This window comes from Moschus berezovskii, chromosome 2 (assembly GCF_049115385.1).
Source record: "Moschus berezovskii isolate FMDL1 chromosome 2, NW_MosBer_1.0, whole genome shotgun sequence".
In the NCBI taxonomy this organism is placed as follows: domain Eukaryota; kingdom Metazoa; phylum Chordata; class Mammalia; order Artiodactyla; family Moschidae; genus Moschus; species Moschus berezovskii.
Window position 1 is genome coordinate 15,320,022 of NC_142461.1, and position 26,193 is coordinate 15,346,214.

At 50.2% G+C, this 26,193-nt stretch overlaps 2 protein-coding genes and 1 pseudogene across 16 annotated transcripts in view; 1 reads left to right on the top strand and 2 right to left on the bottom strand.

Moving 5' to 3' along the window:
* Positions 1 to 7,157, top strand: part of S100PBP (S100P binding protein) — a 35,897-nt gene extending 28,740 nt beyond the window's left edge. For 11 of the 13 annotated variants that reach the window (XM_055397838.2, XM_088844642.1, XM_088844653.1 and 8 more), the window contains 2 exons: positions 1,853 to 1,940; positions 4,534 to 7,157. In XM_055397838.2, coding sequence (XP_055253813.1) covers positions 1,853 to 1,940; positions 4,534 to 4,675 — 230 coding nt within the window. In that variant the 3' untranslated portion in view covers positions 4,676 to 7,157. Of the gene's footprint in view, positions 1 to 1,852; positions 1,945 to 4,533 lie in introns of those variants that run through there. The other 2 variants (XM_088844643.1, XM_088844648.1) reach the window with 2 other exon arrangements.
* A 3,239-nt stretch (positions 7,158 to 10,396) lies between these two features.
* FNDC5 (fibronectin type III domain containing 5) lies at positions 10,397 to 18,513 on the bottom strand. Of its 3 annotated transcripts, none has more exons than XM_055398463.2 (6): positions 18,291 to 18,513; positions 16,617 to 16,732; positions 15,676 to 15,874; positions 15,038 to 15,127; positions 12,823 to 12,956; positions 10,397 to 11,537 (listed from the first exon to the last, which is right to left on the bottom strand). In XM_055398463.2, the coding sequence occupies exons 1-6, from the start codon at positions 18,496 to 18,498 to the stop codon at positions 11,454 to 11,456; spliced, it is 831 nt and encodes a 276-aa protein (XP_055254438.2). In that variant the 5' UTR covers positions 18,499 to 18,513; the 3' UTR covers positions 10,397 to 11,453. The 3 variants fall into 3 exon arrangements, with proteins under 3 accessions (XP_055254438.2, XP_055254439.2, XP_055254440.2); XM_055398464.2 differs by having other exon boundaries at positions 10,397 to 11,939; XM_055398465.2 differs by having other exon boundaries at positions 10,397 to 12,477.
* Positions 18,514 to 21,699: 3,186 nt separating this feature from the next.
* LOC148778489 (large ribosomal subunit protein eL22 pseudogene) lies at positions 21,700 to 22,339 on the bottom strand (annotated as a pseudogene).
* Between the last annotated feature and the right edge of the window lie 3,854 nt (positions 22,340 to 26,193).

Here is a 26,193-nt window from a genome sequence, read left to right on the forward strand (position 1 = left end):
CAAAGCACTGGACACGATTTAGCAACTGAACAACAACCTTGATTACTATATTACATTTGTGAATTACCTACTCATGTCCCTGATCTCTTTTGTTTCATGAGGAGACTGATCTTTATAGAATAAGGACAGTAAACCCTTGCAGATACATTTCAGGTATACTTTTCATCTTGTCGGTTATCTTCTTTTTCCGTTGGTTGTGCTTTTTTAACTGCATAGAATTTTTTAATGTAATGAATCTTAAATTTTTCCTGAAAAGTATCATCTCATTACGGTTAGAGAATTTCTGCTGAGTGTTATAAAACATGTCATAGTTTATATGTAGACTGATGCATATAATAGGCATTTTTCCTTATAAATAGGTGATTGACTGTCATAGGAAGAGTCTTTGCAAACTAACAGTCCTGAGGCTGTAACGCAGTAATAATAGCTACCATTTACTGCACACTGCCTGTGTGCTAGGAAATATGCTAGGTCTTTTATGTACTGTATCCTTAATATTCAACTTCAAGCAAAATATTACTACTGTCCACATTTCATAGGTAAGTGAAATGATTTGCCCAGGGTCACCGAGCTAGTTAGTGGCTAGATTGGAATTTTTTAACTCAAGTCTGTGTAACTCCAAAGTATATACTTTTTCTACAGAGTTGGGCTTTTTGAGGCTTCAAATAAATTACTCAACTTTTATAAGGTAGGAAAGGTAATGAGAAATACGTAAACCAGCTGGAAGAAAGGTCTCCACTGTCTATGACAGTGGTTCTCAAAGTGTGATTTCCAGACCAGCAGCAGCACATCACTTGGGCCTTTGTTAGAAAAGCAAATTCTCCTGTCACACTCCAAACCTATAGAATCAGAAGCTAGGGGTGGGGCCCAACAACTTTATATTTGCAACTGATTTTGATGTGTGTTAAAATTTGAGAGCCACTGGTCTAGGGGAATTATTTTATTCTCTCTAACCATAAATTTTGCTTTTGTGAGCTTCAGCCTAAGTCTCAGCCCTTAAGTGCAAAATAAGTATTATCAAAGTGTCAAAAGCATAGAACCTAACAGGAGCCAGTTTTGAGTCCAGTTTAATAATCATTAAGGCAGGTTCGTCTCCCTGAGCCACAGTTTCCCATCTCTAAAATGATGTTAATAAAATCTATCTCCATTCAAGGTATTTTTTCAGAATTAGTAAGATAATATATAAAGTGCCTGGGACCTTGCCTGGATCCTAGGTGTTTGAGAAATTGCCTCCAGTGATTTTTCTTGTTAAGCAGAAAGCCCCCACCCGCCTTCTATTCTCAACTTCCCTTGTTTCTTGAATGTGTTTCACTGTCTTGTGTCTCTGGGCCTTTATATTAGCTATTTCTATTGGCCACTCCTACCTCCCACCCCTTTACCTCATTAACTTCTATACATCCTTTAGATCCCTGCTTATAATTTACTTCCCCTGGACAGGACTTTTTCAAACCCCCATTCTCCAGTCTTTGTGCTCATATAGCATCACGTATTCCTCCTGACACTATACTTACGACAGCTTTGGAATTGCTTGTCTCCTGTATAAACATCATTGGATAGGTCCAGTGTCTCGTCTGTACCATATTCTAGGGCCCAGTAAAGATTCTCACACATTATAGGAGCTAATAAATGTTGAATGAATGAATGGTGGCTGTCATTATTACTGCTTCATCATCTTCATATCATCCAAGAGCAAGGTTTCCTCTCTGACTTGTAGTTTTTGTGCTTGTGATAATCATAAATAGTTCTAGAACCAGTGCCTATTTTCTCTTTTCCTGAAAGCACATATTTTGACCTAGGCTAACATGCTAGTTCACTGAGCTGCTTCCTAACCACTGATCTCTCTGTGTTACAGGTACCTTGGGGGAGCTGTGTGCCCTGATGGATCAAGTTCATCACATGCACAACCAGAAATGGCAGCATCCTTCAGACCTCACCAGGCGGTGAGTGAGTATTTAGAAGCAAGAAAAGGGTAGAATTTTTCTGCGGGAGAATTGTGGTAGGGCTTTGGGGCTGTAATTGTTGTTTAACTACAGAGGTGGAAAAAAAGTGAAATAGTCTAATGGAATAAGAACTGGACTACAATTCAGGAAATTGGGTTTTGATCCTAGCTTTGCACTTTTTAACTAGCTACATGATTGTGATCAAATTACTTGATTTCTCTGGTCCTCTCAACAGTAAAATAAGATATTGGACTAATTGACCTCAAAGGGCCTTCAGTTCAGTTCAGTCGCTCAGTTGTGCCCAACTCTTTGCGACCCCATGAATCACAGCACACCAGGCCTCCCTGTCCATCACCAACTCCCAGAGTTCACTCAAACTCATGTCCACAGAGTCGGTGATGCCATCCAGCCATCTCATTCTCTGATGTCCCCTTCTCCTCCCACCCCCAACCTTTCCCAGCATCAGAATCTTTTCCAGTGAGTCAACTCATTGCATGAGGTGGCCAAAGTATTACAGTTTCAGCTTTAGCATCAGTCCTTCCAATGAACACCCAGGACTGATCTTCTTTAGAATGGACTGGTTGGATCTCCTTGCGGTACAAGGGACTCTCAAGAGTCTTCTCCAACACCACAGTTCAAAAGCATCAATTCTTCGGCGATCAGCTTTCTTCACAGTCCAACTCTCACATCCATACATGACCACGGGAAAAACCATAGCCTTGACTAGACGGACCTTTGTTGACAAAGTAATGTCTCTCGTTTTTAATATACTATCAAGGTTAGTCATAACTTTCCTTCCAAGGAGTAAGCGTCTTTTAATTTCATGGCTGCAATCAGCATCTGCAGTGATTTTGGAGCCCAAAAAAATAAAGTCTGACACTGTTTCCACTGTTTTTCCATCTATTTCCCATGAAGTGATGGGACCAGATGCCATGATCTTTGTTTTCTGAATGTTGAGCTTCAAGCCAACCTTTTCACTCTCTTCTTTCACTTTCATCAAGAGGCTTTTGAGTTCCTCTTCACTTTCTGCCATAAGGGTAGTGTCATCTGCATATCTGAGGTTATTGATATTTCTCCCAGCAATCTTGATTCCAGCTTGTGCTTCTTCCAGCCCAGCGTTCCTCATGATGTACTCTGCATATAAGTTAAATAAGCAAAGGGCCTTACTAGTCTTGAAATCTTCTGGTTTCTTGATGCATTGTTGTTTTACAATTCTATTCAGTTACTTGATCCAGTTACTCAGAAACCTTGGAGTCACCTATAAGTCCTTACTCCATAGTCAGTGCATCAGCAGATCCTATAAGCTCTTATGTATAATATTGTCCAGAACTTGACCATTTCTCAATCACTTTCACTTGGATTGTTGCAAATCTCCTAAATGGTCTTCCTACTTCTGCCTTTGCCTGTGTACTCTTCTCAGCTTGAGCAGCTAAAGAGATTGTCAGCCATAAGCATAAGTCAGATTCTCTTTGCAAGTATATCAGATGTGCTCCCACATCAGGGCCTTTACACTCAGCATCTCCTCTGTAGTAACCAAAATGACAGCAGTTCTTAGAACAGCACTGTTGTGTAATTATTATTAAATTCTGCAGTCAGATGTGAATTCAGATCTAGACTCCTCTACTTACTCTACTATATGACCTTGGGGAAGTTATTTTATCTGAGGCTCAGTTTCCTAAACCTGTACAAGGAGTTTGGGTTAGAGTAACTTTGCTGGTAGGATTGTCATTAGGATTAAATGAAGTGACATGTTTATAAAGAATTCAGCAAGTTTGCATATAGGGCTAGATAAATACCAAATGCTTCTAAAATTACTTTCAACTTTGGCTCTTCCACATAATTACTTATGGAGATACCTAAAAATACAGATGTCCAGGGCTTGACTCAAGGGACTGTAAGTTATTAAGTCTAAAGGTGGAGAGAAGGGCCAAGAATCTGTATCTTGAAAAAGAAAAAGCTTCCCAGGTATTTATTGGGAACAGCTGAGTTGAGAATGTGATGAAATTAACCCAGAGGGTCCTGCTTCAAGCTCCAGCCCAGTACACGACTAACGGAGGCTCTTAGTCTTTGAGTCTGTTCAGTCTCTTAACTTGCAATGTGATACTCATGTGATGCCTTACCTTCTCTGGGAATTTTATTCTAATTTTAACTGCTGTGTCCTATGCAACCTTGAGCTGTGTCAGACACTGAGGTCCTATTGGAGATACGGATCTGATGCAAGCAATGAAATATGAATCCTGTCTTGAATGTTTCCAGAGGAAGAAAATGGTTTTTTTCCACTTAAACATTACTATACGCTATGCACTGGCTTTTCTTAGAACATTCATGTATATGGACCATATTACCATAATACTTACATGGGAATTAGGTGGCTTTGGAAATGGAGGGAAATAGCACTTACAGAATGACTTTCATATCAGGAAAATAATACAAAATTGCTAAAATTGTGAGAATCAAAATATAAAATGAATATCCAATTTTCTAAAATAACAATATTCTTTAAATAGTTGTCTTGGCCTTTTTTTGTGTATAAATAGCCATTCCAGCTGAAACCCTCATCTGTCCTCTTTTTATTTTCCCCCTCTCCTGATAGAAACTACGCCCGGTTCCGACAGAAATCTCTGCAAAGATACAGTCTGACCCAGTGGGTTGACCGGAATAAGCGAAGCCACCATCGGTTCCAGCGTCTACCAGATTTCCCATACGGTCCATTTGTCTCCTCCCATCAGCAGTGAAGGGCCCTATCCAGGGTCCTGTCCAGAGCAGCATCTCATCTTCTGCAATTCCATGCTTTGTAGATTACTAATTTTATTTGTCACAATATTTTTATTTAAAGAACTTGTCACCTTTTGGAAATTCATATTGCTGACTTGAAATTTTTTGTATAAGGTCCTTCATTTTTGTGTGTGTATGCATTTAAGCAGTGTTGACATAGTTTTAATTTTTTAATTTAAATTAAAGGTGGCTGCCTCCTGAAAGCCAGCATTAAGTCAGAACATCCCGGCTAAAGCAAAGAGCCACCTCTGTGCAGAGGTGAAGTCTACTTCTGGTGCCCAAAAGAAATCATTCTTTAATCTCTTGAAGGAAGAGACTCTTTATCAGGCTGAAACCAGTTTTAATTATTGCTGATGACTTATAAATGGATACAAGTTACTTTTAACAACCCTTCTTACTTTTTTTATTTGAATCTCTGAATACCTGTCAGTATTTTAAAAGTTGGTAATCCAGGACATCTGAAGTAGTTGAAAGGACAAATTTAAAGCGTAAATCTTCTCTTCTTTTTGTACCTACTAGCTGCCTTTATTTTTTTGGCTTTTATTTTTTTTCATTCTTCATTAAATTTATTTTGCACAGTAGTGTTTCTAAGTCTTACATAGCTTAACTCTTAACAGAAGACTGGTGACTAACAACCTCTGTTGATTTGTGGTCTTGTGACTGATTGCCTTCTCTGTCTTTCTTCAAGGATTTTCCTTCCTTCCTTGTTTCCCCAGTGATCTTAGGGCTCTACTGGCATATTCCTGTATCCTGTTGGACATAGAGATGCCTCTTAAGAACAGCCTCCTTGCACTCTTTACTGAAGAGCTGCCCACCCAGAGTCTTGACTCTAGGACAGGCCAGAAGGCAGTGCTATTGAAAGGTGTCAGTTGGTCTTCAGTCTCATCTGCTGAACCCAGCTTTGAGTATGAGTTGGCGAGTTAGTGAGCCTCCATCCTGTGTAAGAGACTTTGGAGAAGCTGTCCTTTGTCTCCATTATTAGTTAATAAGAGGTGCCTTTTGATCCAGATGTTACCACCTCCTCACTTGGTCAGAGAATGTACAGTTTACCAAGCTACTAAAGTGGATTTAAAATAGTTTTGATGAAGCCTGTGCACAAAGCATACCTGATCTTAAAGATTAGTACTCTAAGCCAAGTTGACGAGCTTTGTGCAGCTACCTTAATGGATATCTCTGGAGTTTGTTATTCTCTTTACAGACAGCTCTAGACATCTCCTGGGAGATTTTGCAGTCTGGCATTTGTGCTCTTGTTCACTCTCTGTGAAGGTTGTACCTAGTTGCTATAGCACAGCCTGTGACACTGGGCTCGCTGCCTGTCAGGTTGTGTTGCTCCATCAGCCCCATCTTTGCCTGCAAGTAACCTAACATAAACATCCTGCTCTGCTTTAGAAACTGACTTGGGAGAAACTTGGTCATTGTTACCAGTAAATTTAGATGGATGTCCCTAAGTGTCTACCATTTCTATCCAGTCAAGGAGTCTCTATTCCTTGGAAGTTTGGTTGAGAGTCTGGGGCCAAAATGCAAAGGAGAAGTTCTGTTCAAAGGCAAGAGTCAAAATCTGTTATTTCAGTTGGCATTTACGTCAGTCACTTCTCCAAGTTTGCGTAAATCAGCTTGATGGAGTGGGACAGACAAATATCCAACTTTGAAACTATAGCATAGTTAGAAGTAAGTATTGCTGGAATATCTAGCATTGTAGTTGTCTTGTTCCTCACAGATCACCAAGGAGTAAAGGGATGGCCGTTTGCTTGGGCAGAAGTCTGAAGTCTCATGCTCTTACCTCCCTGGTGCAGGAAGGTTTAAGACTGACGTGTCACGGGAGCATTGCCTTTGCCAAATCTAATGAGTGACGGGTTATCTTGAAAATGTGACAATCACATTTCCTCTTTGCTCAAATAATTCTGTTTTTCCAAAGCTTTAGCAGCTTAATTAAATCTGTTGGACTGGGGGAGGAGAGAACTGTTCCCTAGCGGTTAACATGGTATTCTTTAAGAAGAAAAACAAAGCCAAAGAAAACTCATTATGAGGCATGTTCGCCTTAAAGATGGTAGTGGGTAGAATCTGCAGTTTGAATTTGTTTTTAAACGCTACATATCTCATATTTGGTGTTGGCCTCTTAAGTGTGATTTCCGTGTAGAATTCTTGCTGTATTGTTTATTTGCGTAAGGGCTCTGTGCTTTGAACTGCCTACCGAGCTTTCTTCATCTGCGATGACACTCACCACAGGGGTCTTAACAATGCAGAGTAGACTTGTGCTGTTTACATAGTTCACTTGTAACTAAAAGAGCCTGAAATAACCGGTAGTTTTGCATCTAATTCGACCCCAGTTTACTTTGGTTGTTGTCAGGATCAATTATGAAACTGAAGTTTGGTGCCTCCTGTGTATCATGTTTTTCCCCTTGGAGCAGTTGTGTTTAATGTCATTAAAAAGAAATAAAAGTTCTTGTCAGTGGCTTATGTACTATGGCCTTCTGTTGTGGCCTCTGGAGGAAGGTTCCTTCTCTACGTAGGTAGGTTGGTGGGGTGTGGGAGGGGGCGGCAGTTAGTAGAACGTGGCATTGGGGAGGCGAGGGTGTGTGCTCCCAGTTCTTCTGAGGGTAAATTACAGTGTTGAGAAAGGTGTTCTAGCAGTTAAGAAATGTTGAGATTGATTGGGATTTGCAGCTACATATAGTGCACGTCAGGAGCCTGACACAGAGAGAGCCGGAAATATCCCTGTGCTGCTGTTTTTCTGGGGGGGCAGGGGGCTTAGCCCCGTCACACAGGCGTTGCCGTGGATTCCTTCCTGTGGCTGGACAGCTGCCCCCTGTGGCTCTCTGCCCCCAGCACCAGCACTCACAGGAAGAAGCCGAGCTACCTGGGGCATTCTTCCTTTGAAAGGGATGTGAGAAACCAGAACTGATAGTTGTTCTTAACCCAGCCTCTCCAGAAATCGCTCCTAGAACCTGGGCTGAAGGTCAGATAAGTGTGGGTAGATGCGGGAGACACAGCGTTTCTTGCTTAGATCCTTTTGTGAACCTAAGCTTCTTAGACTCACCTCAGGAGCAAGGATGAAAGGGAAGGCAGTAAGAGCTTGTCACCTGCATTTGCCAGTGCTTTCACGTATCAGCTTGTGCTGAGGAAATAAGGAGCAGCATGTTTGGACAGGGTCTCTGTCCTGCTGCGCTGTAAGTTTTGTCTAATATGAATTCTGTAGTGCAGGCGAAAGGCTCAAAGTTAATTTGCTAAATGCTCAGCTATGTGATAGTTTTGTCTGAACCCAAGGGTCTCTTGACTCGCATATATACACATACCCATTTTGCCCTTGCAGGCATAGGTGTTCCTTTGTCCAGTAACTGCTTATTTCCTTTTTAACAGTGTGTAACTGTAGGCATCAAAGGTTTCAGAGACCAGGCGGGGTTCTCCGAGCTGGTGATGTCCCTGACCCTCAGTTTGTTTTATGTTGTGGAGAAGTGAGGAGGAGGAGAAGTGGACCTTCTCTAAAAGCTCATTTTCTAACCAGCCTCTTGTGAGCTTGTACAGGAAGAAAAAATCCCAACCATCTAAAACTAGAAAGCAGAGTTCCCTGCTTTTCTTAGTGCTGTCCTGCTTTTCTAAGAGAAGGCAATTATTCCTAAGCTGATTCTAGGGTATGCCTGCTTTGTAGGCCAGAACACCTGTCAGGAAAAAAATGTCCACTTGTCACAGGAAGTATCAGCTGGCTAACAGTGGAATTCCTTAACTAAAAGCTCCCGCCTTGTCAATCCTCCCCACCTGTCCTCACCCTGTGACAACTGGAACATGCCACGGACAGAAAATCTGACCCTCTGAGCACCTGTTGGGAAGCAGTGGAATGTCATCTTTTGGACAATCTTTAAAGCCATCTAATCCTGAAATGCTGAATCATTAAGGAATTATTTGTATATAAAGATCTTCAAATAACAAGGGTTTGGGCATATTGTACCCATGGAGCTTGGGGGCAAGGGTTGTCCTGTTTACAGAAGCATTTTGTTCTTGGAGGCCACTTTTTTAAAAGCAAAATCCAAAATCTGTCAAATAGATGTAAAGAGGATAAGAAAGTAGAGGTCTGAAACATCACATGACTGGATGGGTGAGATACTACATATTTTTGTAAAGGACTGAACTAGACATCTTTGAAGTGGATTTGAGAGGAGCTGTTGTTCAGTTGCTAAGTCATGTCCAACTCTTTGCAACCCCACAGACTGCAGCACGCCAGTTTCCTCTGTCCTCCACATCTGCCAGAGTTAGCTCAAATTCATGTCCTTTGAGTTGGTGATGCTATCCAACCATCTAATCCTCTGCTGCCCCCTTCTCCTTTTGCTTTAAATCTTTCCCAGCATCAGGGTCTTTTCCAGAGGAGGCCCACAGTGAAAAGCTGGGGTTGAGGGGACTGGACTGGAGAAAGGAAAGGCTCCTGCCCCATGGAAATTCACCAGTCCTCCTTCCTTTCCTCAGACCCTGGGGTCTTCCCACTGTTCTCAGAGTGAGGTCTGGGAATCCTCTGTTCTTACCAGGGCCCCCTCAGAGAAACAACTGGCCTGAAGGTCTCCGGCCTCAGTCCAGCGATCCTTCCACAGGCCTGCTGTGGTCTTGCAGGGTAGGGGGTCTCAGTCTCAGGCGACTTGCCTGGGCCTTTCCCAAGCTGTGGGGAATCTAGATCCAAGTGAGGGCTGAAGAAAGGGGACAGCCCAAGTCACAGCTGTCGGGTTCCACTGCACAACTCCAGTTGACTGGAGACCAGCTCAATTGTTGGGGAACTTGGGCGTTTAGGGAGATGATTACGGGAATGGAGTTTAGTTAGGAGTGTGGTTCGCTCCACTCCTCTCAAGCCCTAAGATGATGTGCTTCAGGAACTGACAAGGTGAAGACTGCAAGCGGCATTCCCAGGACCCCACGGATAGCCGTCTGTACCAGATGCCAACCTGGAGTTTCTCCATCCTCTGGCGCTGGACAGGCTCAGAGGGCCTGGGAAGTACCTCTCTCAGGTCTAGCTTGGAGTTCTGTGTGCTAATCAGTTTCCCACTTTCTTACCCAGACTCCAAGACCTGCTTCCCTCTGCTCTCAAAACCTTCCAGAATAGCCTAATCTAAGCCCCACTCACCTGACGTTTTCTAAGCTCCTCCCCGCTCTAGACAGAAATATTCAAGGTGCCCCATTTACTGGTCTGCTCATTGGCTAATGGCATCATTACTACCTTCTAGCCTGCTGTGGGATCAGAATGATGTTCCTTTAACAGCCTTAACAGCATGCTGTGAATCCTGAGCTGCAGCAGCCAGCAGCTCCTGTAGTTCTTCCTGACTTCCCCCTCACGCTGGGAGAAGCAGGGCTGTGTGCATTCCTTTGGCCAGGGAAAGCACCAACCCCATCCAGAGGGGAAAACCCTTTGTTTTAAAAACTGAGCTCCAGCCTGCATACCTACGTGATGAGGCAGCCCAGCCTCGGTTTGGGGGGGGGGGAGGGGGTCAGTCATAGGATAGAGCAGCTATTTTCTTCTCCTACACGTGCACCCCCATCTGTTCGAGATTTCCCTTCCAACTCCAGCTTGGCTGGCAGGCTTGTCCCTAAAGAAGCTGCAGGCCAAAACGGAGAGAGAACTGCCTCCCTCCTCCACACATCCTGACTTGCTGCCAACTGCCAGAAAAAGAGGGCAACATTTGGGCATTTACCAGAAGAGGAGGATGTGCCTTTTCATTTGTCTTTTTATTTTACATTTAAAAAGTGGTTATTGCTCTAACTGGATCAGAGGTAAGGACCTCTGCCCTAAGGAGCCTTGGCCTTGCAGCCCCATTCAGCAGGGATGGAAGTCACAAGACAATGAGTAGAGCCTCATGCCCTCCCATGAGGAAGCCCTTAGTGTTGCCGACATCTGCCTTTTACCCTGTGTCTCCTCCCTCCCTGTGCTCCACACTTGGGCAAAGCAGAGTGGCGGCTGCCCCAGCCATGAGAGCTCTTGTAGACCGGAAGGAAGGGGCGGTCAGGGGTAATGGCTTTCAGCTCTCTGGCTTGGAGGTCATTGCTCTTCGTTCAGTTCAACAGGTATGCACTGGCGCCTACAGTGTGCCAGGCTTGTGCCAGGAACGGTCTCCGACGCTCTCGTCCTCAGTCACCGATGGAAGATGCAGAGGTCCGTCTCTTCCCATGCAGGCACTCTGCAGCTGTAACTTGTCAGTCCCAGGGAAGGCTCTGCCCTCCCTTAGCAAGCACCATTTGTGTTTTAAACCAGAAAGAGGCAGTGGAGGGAGGGACCCGTCACCTCACACCACTCAGGCTCTAGGGAAGGACATGAGGACCCTGGGGAGCTTTCGCAGAACCCTGGATGAGATGGCAAGATAATGGAGATCCCAGAGGCCGGGACTGCTGACTGTCCATTGTGAATGGCTCGGGCCTGCCTTCCAGCAGAGTAGAGCTGGAACCAACCCAGAGGGGGTGATGAGCAGCCCCCAGGGTATCCCATGTGGACGTATCTTTTCAGTTGTGCAAGCCAGCACTGTTGCAACTCCAAGATATTTTTTTTCTAAAGGAATGGAGCCCATACCTTCAAAGGTCTCTTTCCCATTCTGTCTTCTTCAGACCCCAGACTGATGATCTTACAGTCAAAAACAAGGGTCAAAGAAGGTAGAGGATACAGGCCACCAGTCGGGGAATCCCTCTGCCCTCTGGAGTGAAGCCCTTCAATTGTGTTTTCCAAAAGAGACAAAACAGAAAACATCTTACACACTCGCAAAGTTGTGCATCGCATCACAAACAAGTCCTTGATGGCTGAATCCAGCGAAGGCTTGATGGCAGCCAGGACTCTGCCCGGCAGGCAGCCCCACAGCTTCCCTGAAAGACACAGCTTCTGTCAGTCCAGGTGCGTGTCAGCTCCCAGGAGCTTTGTGCATTTTCTCAGAGAGGAGGCCAGTCCAGGAGAGGCAAGGAGGCAGAAAGAAGGCTGTGTCTCATGCAGCTTTGCCTTTTCCAGAATGGGGCCAGGCCTTTTAGTTTGGTGGCTTGTTTTATTTTTTGCAGAATTGGGGTTTGTAGTTTAGCCTTCGTCACCAGACCAGGATGGGAGTGCAGAGGGAGACTGTGCAGCTAGCAGGGCCTCCCCCTCTCCGACCTCGGCAGTCCCCTCTCTCCCTGAGCCCATGGACCCGGGGACCAGCAGAGAAGAAAAATAAAATCCTTCTTCCTGCAGACAGGCAGTCATACTTCAATGATGTTCACCGAGGGCTTGTTTGGAAACTGGGAGGGAAAAAATGAGAGAAGCGGCCAGGGCTGAATTGAACAGAGTTCTTGCAAGGTTTGGAAACAGGGAGAAGACACCAGAAGGAAGGGAGCAGCAGGGCTGCAGCCTAAAAGCCAGGCTCTTGTCTCAGGTGGAAGGCAAGCAGGAGCCCCGCCTGGATGCCTGGTCTCTCTGCCTTCTCACGCCCGGCCTCACTGAGCTGAATAGCCAGGACAGGGTCCTGGGCCCCAGCAGAGCCACCCCGCCGGCCGGTCCTCTCACCTCCTGCAGATCTGCCTCTTGAGCACAGCCTCAGCCACTGACATTGCTGAGGTGCTTCTGGAGATGGGGGTTAATAAGAGGCTTCAGGAAAGCGCCAGATAGAAGCCGACAGAGAGGACAGGAAGCCAGAGGGTGTAAGGAGACGGAGAGGGGAGGAAATGTGGAGGGCCAGATGTTTGTTGGACAACAATCGTCAGAACCATGAGATTCTCTCCCATTCTCTACATCTTCCTTCTGAGCTGCCCAGAGCAAGCACTGAAAGGGTTTTCATATCTGTTTTACAGGAGAGGAAACGAAGGTACAAAGAGGTGAAGCACCTGCCCAAGGTCACACAGCAGAGCAGGAGCAGAAGGAGCCCAGAACCCCGACTCTCGTCATCCTGCATCAACCAGGAACTCTGCCCCCCCACATTTGCTGCACTCTGGTTAAACCCCTCCTGGCCCCTGGCACCCTGCAAAAGGAGAGGATCCAAAATCAATTTGCAGCGTGCCCTGGGTCACACGGGCAGCAGCCAGGCTTGGCTCTGTCCCGCGGCAGTCATGCCAGGCCCCGAGCTGACCCCTCGGTAGCCCAGGGACTACCAGGGAGCCAGCCCCGGGGTGCAGATCTCGCCCTCACCTTGCTACGGAGAAGCCCCCCTCCTTGGTGCTCTGGTGTGCTGGTTTCTGACGCACTCTTGGTTTTTTCCTTGTTGTTGTTAGGTTCGTTGTCCTTGATGATGTCATACTGGCGGCAGAAGAGGGCGATGACACCTGCAGGGGACAAGGGGGAGGAGTCAGAGGCCTGAGCCCCAGTCCCCGCCCCTCCGCTTCATTCCCGCTAGAGCCGGCTGAGCTCCTCTGGGTCTAGGCTCCAGGTGGCCTCTCACCGGCTCCAATGCAGGAGGCTGCCTCTGGCTCCCGTGTCTACCTGTCCCTAGCCCCCAAACCGGTTCACCTCACCCGCCTTCCCACAACACCCTTCTGACCCTATCTTCTCCCTTCCCTTTTCTAAACCTCAGAGGGCTCCCCTTTCCTTTAGAGCAAAGAGCAACGAGAGCATCCGTCTAGCACGTGCCAGGGCCTGACAGTCCACCTCGCTGAGCCCTCACAGCTCTCGGGGGGCACCAGTTATTACCCTCCCCAGGTTCCCAAGGAGGACCTGAGGCAGAGCTCAGATAACTCACTCGCCGTCACAGGGTGCAGCTGGGGTGTGCACTCCAGGGCCTGCACTCTCCTAAATGTTTAACGCTGTTAAACTAATATTTTTTTTATTTTTTGAAAGGCCATTAGTGTAATATTAAGGCAACCACCTCCAACTCTTGTAGAGGCCTTCCCCATTTTCACCTCTATACTTGATTTACAGTGCTTTTTCTTTTTCTCTTTTGGCCATGCTGCATGGCTTGTGGGATCTTAGTTCCCTGACCAGGGACTGAACCCAGGTCACAGCAGTGAAAGCCCAGAATCCTAACCATTAGGCCACCAGGGAACTCTTTAATAGAGTGCTACTTCTTGATCTGTTCTAGAGATTATCTGTTGATATCCCCTCTATGGGAGACAAAACCCAACAAACCCCTCAACTTCCTTCCCCATCATTCTACCAGAATTACACCACAATTTGGAGTTAATTCACTATTTTATATTGTTTCAATTATGTGAATACTATCTGTGCCAAGTCTAATAACACGCTACATAAGCAAAGCTCCCCTTTTGTACAATCCTTTGTTTCTCCCTTCTCTTTCAAGTGTCTGCTTTTCTTTGCGTCTACAGAACCTATTTTTCCATATGCCTCAACAACCATGGATGCCCTCTCAACCATGGATGTTAAATATAACTTTGACATGGTGTTTAATTCCTTCAAAAAGACTTCAGTCCACTGGACAGCCTCACCATCCTCCCCTCCTCACTCTCCACCTTCTCTCTAGGGTCACAGCTGCACTGAGCCAGACTGAGCTTAATTCGTTTCTTACACACACTATGCCCAGAATACCTTTCCTTTTTTGGGCTGCTTGGTGAACTCCTACTCATCCTTCAAAACACAGATCCCATTTACCTCCTCTCTGGGTCTTTCTTGATTTCTACTCCAAGCCCCAGAATGAAGTCCCTGTCCTCTGCCCCCATGCATGGTGCTGACAGCACGTGTTACACCGAATTATAGTTAAATTTGGGCCTGGCATCTCCCAGGCTGAGATCCTTACAAGCACCTGGCTCTTCTTAGTCCCAACAGTAGCACTTCTCTCTGGGATGGAGTGGCTGTTCAGTAAATTATGGTCGGGATGAGTACACAGACCATGGTCTCTATCCTCAGGGAGCTCACAGACAAGTGGGAAAACAGAGGGAGGAGCCCAGCTAACTTAGCTTGGAAGAGCGACATTCAGAGAGGGGCACACAGTGTGCCGTGGGAGCACAGAGGCAGGAGAAATGTCATTCTAATGCACGGGCTGGGAGCTTCATGCAGGCGGTCTCAGAGCTGTGTTTAGACAGATGAGTGGAGTAAGAGGGTGGCCCAAGCCTGAGCTGCTCTGACCAAGAGGCTGCTGCAGCCATGCTGCTCCTGAGGGCGGGGGAGGCCAAGCACTCTCAGAATCCTCTTGGGTTGGCCAAAAAGTTCGTTTGGGTTTTCCATACGTCATGGAAAAAACCCAAATGAACCTTTTGGCCAACCCCATCCAGGCAGCTACTGAACTGCTTTTTTTTTTTGTGGTGAGGGGTGAGTTAGAGAAAGGATCAGATCTGGCCCACCAGAGCAGAACTTAGGTTCCTAAATCCTCCTCTCTCATGAGAAAAGGGCCTGGTCAGGGTCCCCCATTTCCCCCCCCACCAGGTGAAGTGAAGGGGAGCTCGGGCCAACTCACCGGCCCACATGAACAGGACCACGACGATGATCAGCACCTCACCCGTCCGCAGCTGTTGGTTCTTCCCCATCTCCTTCATGGTCACCTCATCTGTGTGGAAAGAGACACTAGATCTGGGGCTCCCTGCCCCTCCAACAGCCACCTGTCTAGGGCCAAGCCCCAATATGAAGTGCTGTTTCTCAGTTCAGTCGCTCAGTCATGTCCGACTCTTTGTGACCCCATGGACTGCAGCACGCCAGGCCTCCCTGTCCATTTCCAACTCCCCGGAGTTTGTTCAAACTCATGTCCATTGAGTTGGTGATGCCATCCAACCACCTCATCCTCTGTCATCCCCTTCTCCTCCTGCCTTCACTCTTTCTCAGCATCACGGCTTATTTCTACTTGTGCCCAAAAAGAGATTCAAGAACATACTGATGGCTACTTAGGGGGCAGTAACTGGACTTAAAGCTGCGAGTTTGTGTCCCAGCGTTTGGGGGACCAGAGTGGACCTCCCTCTCTCAGGGGGCTGCCTGACTAGGTGGCAGGGCCCTGGGGAGGGACAGGGGGCGGGTTTAGTGCTTTCTGTCAGCCATGCACCGCTCCAGCCTGGACCACCCCTCCCCACACCCCGTCCCGCGCTGACGGTGGCCCGGGCCTGCCTTTGTTCTTCGAGGCCATCTTCTCAGCCTCGCGTGGCGTCTTGAAGAGCACAGGCTCGCTGGCCGGACTCTGACCCTGGATGGATATGGCCTGCACGTGCACGATGTACTCCGTGTCCTCCTCCAGGTCCCAGAGCGCGCACGAGCGGGTGGTGGTGTTCACCTCCTGGATGAAGCGCAGCATCCGCACATCCTTCTTCTGCCGAGAGCAAAGGCGGGCCCCAGGTTTCAGTGCCGAGGCCCCCATGCCACATCTGCCCACCTCTCCAGCAGTGATGAGGCCTCACCCTGGCTACTGTGCTAAACCCCCCACAGCCACAATCCGACTCAAGCATCCCATCACCTCTGCAGGTAGGTGTCCACCTCTCCATGTTACAGGCCAGGAGATAGGCTCAAAGAGGTTTCAGAAGCTGCCCAAGGACATATATCTTAAGAGAACTGGTGGTGGTGGTTTTGTTTAGTCACTAAATCATGCCCAGCTCTTTGTGACCCCATGGACTGTGGCCCGTCAGGCTCCTCTGTCCATGGGATTTCCCAGACAAAAATACTGCAATGGGTTGCCATTTCCTTCTCCAGGGGTTCTCCCGACCCAGGGATGGAACCCAAGTCGCCTGCACTGGTAGACAGATTGTCTACCACTTAGCCACGAAGGAAACCCAAGAGAGCTGGTGTGTTAGTGGCTCAGTCGAGTCCGACTCTTTGCGACCCCATGGACTGGAACCAGGTCCTAAACTCAACGTCTGTTTACGATCAAAATCCTGCCCTTAATTCCCAGGTTCCAACCATAGGTTTCCCTTCTGGGGCCTCCTCTCCCAGCTGCCTGTGCTGCTCTCTGCCCATCTCTCTTGCTCCTTGTTCCTCTGTCTTTCTGCTTCCCTCCTCTCCCACCCATCATGTGTATCTGGATGTGTTCTTCCCTCCCAGGGACTCTTGAGGGTTACCTGCTGAGAGATGGCAAATCCGATGACAACCTCGTCCTCCAAGACGTCCCAGCTTACCACCGCAGAGTTGGCCTTGAGGTGCCTGACGGTGACGTTCACTGGGGCCGAGGGGCTGTCTGGGGGTGGGAGGCACCTGAGTCTGAGCACCCCTGCTGTGAGGCGCAGATCCACTGTCTCATAAGTGAATGAAAGGGGAACCTGAGGTGGCTATGTGGTGACATGGAAGAAATCCAGGCCTCCCGTGGGACTGGCACCCGGGGTTGGTCTCAGTTTCTTAGGGGTTTAAGAGCCAGGCCTGAGAAGCCCCAGGCTCCTTGGATCCAGGGCAGGGGCCAGTGCTGGCCACAACTGGGCCCACTAGAGTCCAACTAAAATTGATGAGCCTGGGCCAGGGCCAGGGCTCATGGAGGGTCAGTGGGAGGTGGGGAGTGGGGTGGAGGACAGGCACGGAGGAGCCATAGGTGGCCGGGGTTGCAGGAGCTGAAGGTGAGTCTGGTGAAAGCGGTCAGAAGGCCTCCCAGTCCAGGGCTCTTGCTACAAAACGGCACTGTCAAGTGAGTGACCTTGAGGGAAGGAGAAAGACCCAGAGGTCGAGAAGAGTCTAGCTGGGTGAGCCCTGGGATGGGACTGAGGCTCAAGAGAGGAAGCCCCAGATTGTGGAGGGCCCAGCAGGAGAAACCCGAGGAAGGGCCTTCTCCAGACCCTGCCAACCCCAGGAGGCAGGTGGGGAGGCAGCAGAGGAAGACGGGGTCACTGAGAGCAGGGCCCCTACAGCAGTCAAGGGAATAGGGTAGGACCTTCTGGAAGAGGGGACAGAACAAAGGGGACCAGAGGAGACGAGAGTGAGGGGGTTAGGGAAGCAAGAACCTTCCAAGAGAGGGGCAGCAGAGTCACTGAAGCTTCTGTATCCCCCAGGGGCAGGCGCTGAATGGGGAAGAAGACCTAAGCCTTGAGCTGCCCCCCTCGCCCCGTAGGCCTGGGGCCTGGGGACACAAAGGCAGACGTGGAGTCCGAGAGAGACAGAAAGACACAGACAGGGGCAGCAGACACTGCACCCGAGAAGAGACACGGGGGACAGGAGACAGATACAGGACAGAAGCAGGGAGGCAGCACTGGCCCAGGGAGAGGGGGCAGGAAGGGAGATGAGCAAGGCGGCAGCAGCCAGAAGGGATTGGCACAGGGCATCAGGAGAGGCAGGGTGCCCAGGAGGCCAGGCCCCAGGGGGCAGCCGGCCTCCAGGCTCGGGGTCCAAACCCCCACTCCTGGTGCCCTCGGGTGCCAATCCTCTCCCCCCTCTCCCCCGCAGGACCCAGGCCCCTCCGACCTGCAGAGTTGGCCTGCAAGGCTTTGGGGACAGGGAGAGAGGCCTGAGGTGCGGGGACAGTGTCCTCAGCTGCTCCCTGGGCCAGAGAAAGGAGCCGGGGCTCCTGAAGGAAAGGCCTGGGGTCAGGGCAACAGAGAAGGGGGCTGGGGATCCCAAGACCCTAGATCCCAGGGCCAGGGGTGCCAGGAAGGGGTTTGAGAGCTGGAGGTCGGGTCGGGGGTCAAGTAGGCAGGAAAGGGGCTGGAGGTGGGGCGAAGGGGGAGCAGTGAGCGGGCCGGAGACGGGGTCCCCCGGGAGCAGGGAAGGGACCGGAGGACGCCCACCCGCGCCCCCGCCCGGGGCCCCCTTACCCGCCTGCACCAGCGCGAGGCAGACGCAGCCCAGCCACAGGCGGAGCGCGGCGCGGGGCGGCCCGGGGTGCATGGCGGCGGCTCCGGCCGGCCCGCCCGGGGCGGCGCAGGGGGACGCGCCTCCGGCGCCCGGCGGCCGCTCGCGCTGGCGCTCCGGCCCGCGGCCCGCCCGGCCCGGCCGCCCCGCGCCGCCCCGCGCCGCCTGCATGTCGGCTCCGCGGACAGCGACTCCCGCGCGGCGGCGGCGGCGACCGCGTCCACGTCGGGCCCCCGGGGGCGGGGCGCCCCGGCTGCGGGGAGAGGCGCGGGGGCGGGGTGAGGGCGGAGGGCGCCCCCTGCCCCCTCCCCTGAGGGCCCGCCCGCCGGCCCGCGGGGCTGCGCCCGCCGGCGCTCCCGCCCTCCCGCTTGTGCCCGAGCCCCAGCCGGGCTCTCGGCGCCCCGCCGTGCTTAGTGAGCCCCGGCCTCGCAGCGCCTGTGCCCGCCGCGCAGCCCTGACCCGGCCGCCACCGCCGCCCTTTGTCGGGGGGAGAGGGAGGGCGAGTGCCACGGAGACTCTCCTCTGTGCCCCCTCGCCTGGGGGTCCCCACCTTCACTCTGCCCCTGCCCCAGACCCAAGGCTTTGCAGACTGGGGCAGGAGGGAGCAGCGGGGAGCAATCCCAGTAGGGATGGGGGTGACTCTATAGAGTGCTCAGTAGGTGCTAGGGTGCTCAGTGTTTACCCTGGGGCCGAGAAGAGAGAGGGTGAGGGCCAGGCCCTGAGACCCCATGCCAGCTCTTCCCCTTCTTGGGCCTCCGTTTTTCTCACTCTCCTCGGAGAGTGAGCATCTCCGAGGTGCCAGATGCACGCGGGGGCCTTTACTCGTTTCATGTCACTGCCACCCTTTCATGTCCCGCTCTGCTATCCCCATTTGCACTGGAGGAGCCAGCAGCTTGGACTTGCCCAAGGATCCACAGCAGAGCCAGGATGGGAACACAGGCCCATCTGACTCCCCATCCTGTGCCTGACTGGACTGTCTCCCTGCTTGGGATCCCTGAGATCCTAGAACTTGCCTGCGCCAGCTTTTCCCCAGCCAGAGAACAATCTGGAACAATCTATTCTCAAGAGCAGGGAGGAGTTGTTCCAGCGATCCCCCTACCCCCGCCTTCAGGCCCCGGTTGAATGCTGTGAATGAGCTAAGGACTCTATAAAGTGCAGCCGCAGTTCAGAAAGGGCTTGAGTACCCCTCCCTCATCACCCTGGGGACATCCTTATGCTTACCACTGTCCCTGCCTCAGCCCACACATCCTTCGGTCTCATCCACTCTTCTGATCTTGGCCTGGCAGAGAAACGCCCTCACGCTGCACCCACCACCCTCTCCCTAATAATAAGAGCATCTCTGGAGCACCAGACTCCTGGGGAAGCCCCCCACTCCCCACCCTGTGTCACTCCTCACCCTGAGTCCCAGTCAGAGGAACAAGGCTGAGGAGTGAAGAATAGACCAGGGCCTTAGGGACCTTACAGGGAGGGACCACCCTTCTCTCTCAATGAGCTCCCTGCCCCATTGTTTGAAACCCCACCATGAGGGGGCATCCCTTTGGGTCTTAAAAGCCTTCTGGTCTTCAGAAGCCCCTGGAAGACCTAATTCTTTTTGAAAAGGGGACACCTTGCAAAGTTATCCCACAACACGTTCAAGATTCCCCCTGCCTCTGTCTCTCTGAACCTAAGGTTCAGAGAGGAGAAGAGCTTGGTGCAGATTCACAGAGCAAGTCCAGAGCAGCAATAGAGCCCTCATCTCCTAATGCCCACCCCACAACTCCCTGTACTGACTCTAAGTCTCTATCTGGTCACCTTGGAAGGGCTGAGATGGGAGGGGGCTCAGGGGTTTTGGCTGAGCACTAGCCCCTCAGTACCCCCAGGCCTGCTCTGCTTGACTAGCTGACACCCCCGCCCCTCTGTTCCCTCAACCACATACCTTATCCTGGGGTGAGCCTCAGCTGGGATCTCCACCTGTTTGGGCTAGGAGCCAGGGAACCAGAGCGCCTCGCCCTTCCTGTCTTTTCCCTCTTCTCCCTTTTTTTTCCTCTCTCTCCTTTCTTCTCTTTCTCTCTCCCTGGCAGCTGCTTTCAGCCCAACCCTGCCCAGCCCCACCCCGCCCCGCCCCACCAGCTGCAGCTTGGCCCCTTAGGGACCCTCCTCACCCACCAGGCAGGAAAAGACAACCCGGGGCCTGCAGGAGCAACTGGAGTCTCCTCAGGCCTCATCGCAGGAGCCAGCAGAAGGAGAGGGGTCAGTTAGAGGTCACAGAGTCCACGCCTGTCCCTGCTGGGGACAAGAGGAGGGAGGGACAGGGTCCTGGCGGGGTCCGGAGTCCAGTCCAGCGAGGGGGAAAAGGGAGCCTCAGCGCCACCTGCTGGCCGCGTCGGGTATAACCCTAGGTAAATGTAGGGCATTGGGAGGGGGTAGATGGCTGTGTTTGAGGGTTTGAGACGACGGCGAAGAGTGGCTGGAGGATGGACCGGGCATGAAAGACAGGATTTGAAGAATTGTGGCTGTGGGCATGCTGCCTTTCAGGGTTCTATGATGCGTGGGGTGCTTGGGCATTACCTCAGTTCTGGGGAAAGTCCTGATGCCTGAAGCGTGGCAACCAGTGGAAGCTGAGTCTGGGTGGGAAGAGCTGGGAGGATTTAGAGGACCCCTGGGTGATCTCGGGAGAGAGCTGTCAGGGCCAGTTCCTTTATGTGCACCACCCGTACACTATCTCTTAGCATAGGGCTAAGAGCAGTAGACAGTCAATAAGGGTGTGTTGCATGTAAAAACTTGTTCTTCTAACATTTATTTATCGAGACTTATGTCCCAGGCTCTGTGCAACATTCTGGAAATACAGCAGCGGAAGAATGAATGAATGCGTGAATGGGGATGTGGGTGGGAGGGGGGAGGGGTGTACCTCTGTCCCCCAAAACTGCACAGATCTCCATTTGGAGGAGGACTCCACAGAAACCTCCTGGGGGGCTGACTGATCACTTACACATTGGCACACCTGGTGAGGTCATGAGCACTTGGATCTTCCTGAGTGTCCAGAATTCTCTGGCATTCCAGCGCCTAACCCAGGCTTCAGGTAAGCCTTTAGGATGGGAAGTCTTCTCTTTGCCACCTAGAATAGTCATGGCCCTGTCTAGGGTGCCTCGTGGATACACACAGTCTAAATCACAGAAAGAATTAGGAGACGGACAGGAGATTGCTTTGAGGGTAATCAAGCACCTACCCAGAACTTGGCTTTTTGTCCATGTTATTTATTTATTTTGGTTCCTAAGTTTTATTCAAGAACCCATACAAAATATTCCAGATAACTGAGTTTGGAGGGTTTCACAACTGAGCGACTGAACAGAACAGAACAGAAAGTTGTATCTATTTATTTATGGCTGTGTTGGGTCTTTGTTGCTGCGCGGGCTTTTCTCTAGTTGTGGTGAGTGGGGGCTACTCCCTAGTTGCTGCGTGGACTTCTCATTGAGGTGCCTTCTTTTGTTGCATGGGCTGCTTTTGGAGCATGGGCTCTAGGTACGTGGGCTCCAGTAGTTGCTCCGAGGCATGTGAGACCTTCTGGGACCAGGGGTTGAACTCATATCCCCTGCATCGGAAGGCAGAGCCTTTACCACTGAGCCACCAAGAAAGCCCCTCCCCTCAAGATAACTGAGTTTTCTTCCTCCTCTTCTTCATCTTGATTAATCTGGAAGTAGTGCAATTGGTAACTTTCTTTGCTGTTAGCAACTCCATGCAACCAATCACATAGATTATTCTTCTTCAAATATTTTTTGGTGAGATAGTTCAAATACCTTTTGGAAAAAGGCACCACAGAAGTTGCAGTCATCTTGTTTTCACTTCTTTTGATTGTCACTTCCCCTTCCCCAAGATTCCCAGCTTTTCCTTTCACTTTGTCTCTTGAAGAAACTGCTCAAAACTGGCAGCATCCATGAGTCCGTCTTCTCAGGATGGGTACAGTCAAGAGGAAACTTCAGGACCTGCTTCTTTCTTTTTTTTCCACCTTCACCACAAGCTTTTTCACAGGCACCATGGTGGCCACAGAAGCAGAAAGGCTGTCCATGTTATTTTGAGTCTTAGACTGATAAGTGTTATTAGCTGCTGTTCCAGGTCAGGAAACTGAGGCTCAAAGAGATGTGAGGACTCACTCTGGGTTGCACAGCCAGTGAATTATGGAACCATGGCTCAAATTCAGTGATGTGGCTTCTAGTTCAGGGCTTGATCTGGTCTGCCTATATCCTTCCTTCAGCTCTAGGGGCTCCTCAGGGGTCCTGGGCCCAGGTCCCACCAGCGAATATACATTTTCATTTCCTAGAGGGCTTGAGGAGGCTGGTTGCTCACAGAGGCAGTTGCTAAGCCCAAGCCCAAGACCATACTGGGAAAGGGACCCACCATTGACCCAACAGTTTCCATATGCTGGTGCATTACATACACTCTAGAAGCTTCTCCTGAGTCCTCACCACCCTGAGACACTGGGAATGTTATACTCATTTACGGATGTAGAAACTGAGTCTTAAAGAGAGGAGGTAGCTTGCCATGGGTCATACGTCTGGGAGACAATGGTCTGGCCCGTCTAATCACCCCAAGTCCCCACTGCAGTAATGAGGCCAACCCAGCTTAATGTTTCTTGAATGTCTGCACCAGGCCAGCCTGGGGCTGGGTGCCAAAGACATCATGATGAACCAGATTGGTCTAAGTTCTTGAGGAACTCCTTAAAGAGAGAGAGACACCCTTAAAAGACAAAGAGAGGACTGCCTTCTGGACCAAGAGGGACCATAGATCTATAGGAGCCAGGAGAGAGTATTAACTTAAACAGATGGGATTCCCTGGTGGTCCAGTGGTTAGGATTCAGTGCTTCCATCACAAGAGGTATGGGTTCGATCCTCGATTGGGAAACTAAGATCCCACAAGCCTCACAGCATAGCCAAAAACAAACAAAAGGAAAGCAGGGAGGGCATCTTAATTAGTACTGACAGTCAGGTGGGAATTAGTCAAATGAGGGGAAAGAGGCAGAGGGGAAAAAGGAAACATTGACCCTGAGGCCTGGGAGACATAGAGTCTATGTGGAGGGGAAACAGAGTAGGGTGGCAGGGAGGGGTTGCTATAAGCTCGGGCTGTGGCAGTGGGAGCAGGAAAAATAGGATTGGTGTGAAAGACTGCTCTGAGCTCGCAAGAGAAGTCGGGGCTGGGGAGGGCTTTCTGCATTCAACAAACACACATTGTGCACCTATTAAGTGCCAGGTCCCGTGCTAGATCCTGAGGACACAGCTGGGACGGGGATGACAACATCCCTGCCCCCATGAATCGCATGTTCCAGTGGGAGAGACAGGCAGTAAACAAGTGAGATAATGACTTGAGAGTCCCTTAGACTCTCAGCAAGGAGGTCCAACCAGTCCATCCGTAAGAAAATCAATCCTGAGTGTTCATTGGAAGGACTGATACTGAAGCTGAAGCTCCAATACTTTGACCACCTGATGTGAAGAACTGACTCGTTGGAGAAGACCCTGAATCTGGGAAAGATTGAGGGCAGGAGGAGAAGGGGACGGCAGAGGGTGAGATGGTTGGATGGCATCACCAACTCAATGGTCATGAGTCTGAGCAAGCTCCAGGAGTTGATGATGGACAGGGAAGCCTGGCGTGCTGCAGTCCATGGGGTCACAAAGAGTCGGACATGACTTGGTGACTGAACGACGATACCAGTGACTAAGTAAAATACCTTCAGAGACTCACACAGCTGTAGCAAAAATGGGGGAACATGATTTAGAGTGGGAAAATGGGTGGGAAAATGTTACAAAGTGTGGTCTGAGACTGTGGCATCTGAACTAAGAAGGAAAAAGCAGGCAGGTGCAACAGACATGACAGGTTTGGCACCATCAGAAAACTTACAGAAGCTAGTGAGACTGGGGCTTCATGAGAAAGAAGGAAGAAGTGAAGGTGGCTAGAATCAGTAGCACAGGGACCAGGGGTATGGAATAGAGCTTAGATTTATCCTGCCTGCGGTGGAAAGCTTCTAAAAGAAATGTGATGTGATCTGATTGACATTTTAAAAGTGTTACTTTCTATGTGACGGACAGGTCCTCACCCTGCTGAACATTCAGCTCTCTGCCTGACAGATGGTGTGAGGACCAAATCACCGTGGGACGGTGATGTTTAAATAGTCTGCTAGTGCTTTGCCTTAGATTTGGATGAGGCTATGTAGTGGTTGGACTTCCCGATGGCTCAGCGGGTAAAGAATCTGCCTGCAATGTAGGAAACACAAGAGATTCGAGTTTAATCCCTGAGTCAGGAAGATACCCTGGAGGAGGGCATGGCAACCCACTCCAGCATGATTGCCTGGGAAATCCCACTGATAGTGGAGCCTGGCAGACAACAGTCCGCAAGGTCGTAAAGAGTCAGACATAACTGAGTGCCTAAGTGCACGCGCGCACACACACACACATGCAGTAGTGGATACAGCAGCAAGCTTTGATGTTGGAGCTCTGAGTCTTCATCCTGGCTGGGCGAGCTTTGAGGGGGTATTTAACCTGAGCCTGTCCTTTAAGATGGGAGAGTGGTGCTTCCCTCCGGGTCCCTGCGTGAGGAAAGCATGAGGCATGTCGACAGCAGGCATAGCAGGGCTTGTCTCTGGTTGGGTTGTAAATCCTAGAAGGCAGGACCAAGAGTGTGTTCCTCATGGTTACGCTGACGGAGCAGAAGTTCAATGTTTGCATCTGAAACCATCTTCCTCGGTGGCCCCCTGGAGGCTTACCTTAATTACCATTGTTCTTCCAGCTGTGGGTCTTGCTCATGGCTCCGGAGAGGTAGGTCCCAGGGCTTCCACCAGTCACCCACTCCTGGGAGTTCTTCATAAGCCCCACTTACTGCTTTTAAAATTGCATGACCAGCTCACCCACGTAGGAAATGATCGTGAAGTCCACCATCATACAGTCACTGACCTGTGAGAAAGCAGGGAAGCTGTTGCAGTCGCCAAGCCATCATGATGGGTCTCGGATGAGTCTTGGCAAGGGACAAGGAGAGGAGCTGATGGAGGATTTGGGGACACTCCTTGTAGGAGAAGCTGATGGATGCGATCTGATAAGTGAGGAGAGAGGAGATGGAGAGGGAACGGGGCAGGGGGCAGCTTGTCGAAGTCTGGATTCTAGCCCAAAACATCTGGCTGGTTGTTGCTGGGCCAGTTACTCTGCCTCTCTGAGCCTCAAATGGCTCCTCTTGAAAACAAAGCTAATATCCACACTGCAGAATGGTGGAAGAGATAGTGGGGGGTGGGAGAAAGATAAAGAAGAGGGAAGATGGGGGAGGAGGAGGGGCAAGGGATAAAAGGGAGGAGATAGAGAAGTCTGAGTGAAGGCCTTCGAACTGGGTAAAGAGATCTCCTCTTTTAAAAAGATTTCTTCAGAGTCCACAGGGAACCAACTCCCATCTGACTGTGCTCAGAGAGGCTGAGAATCTTGCCCAGCGTCACACAGCTAATCAGTGTCATCTTCGTGCCTCAAATTACCTCAAATCCTGGATCCCAGATTTGCCTGAGACAGATTCTCAGCTCACAAGCCACAGTCACTGAGATCCCTGAGGACTAGTGGGGCTGGAGGCTCTGATTTAGGGGTTCCAGATGTGGCAGGGGGTAAGCAAAGGCTGCAGGAGTAAAACTCCTTCCCCATCAGGGACGGGTGGAAGGGCGAGAACCTGAGAATAAGAGAGCTCTTGGGCTCGAATCTTAGCTCAGCCCCCTGACTGTCTGGGTGACCTCAGGTATCACCACCTAAAGTGAGGATCTAGGTTCAAGAGCCCACTCACCTCCCACATCTCAGGGTCTCCCTCAGCCTGGGGAAAAAAAAAAAGCCACTCTGCAGAAGTAGGGCATGGCCAGCAGAGGGTGCCAGCCAGGGC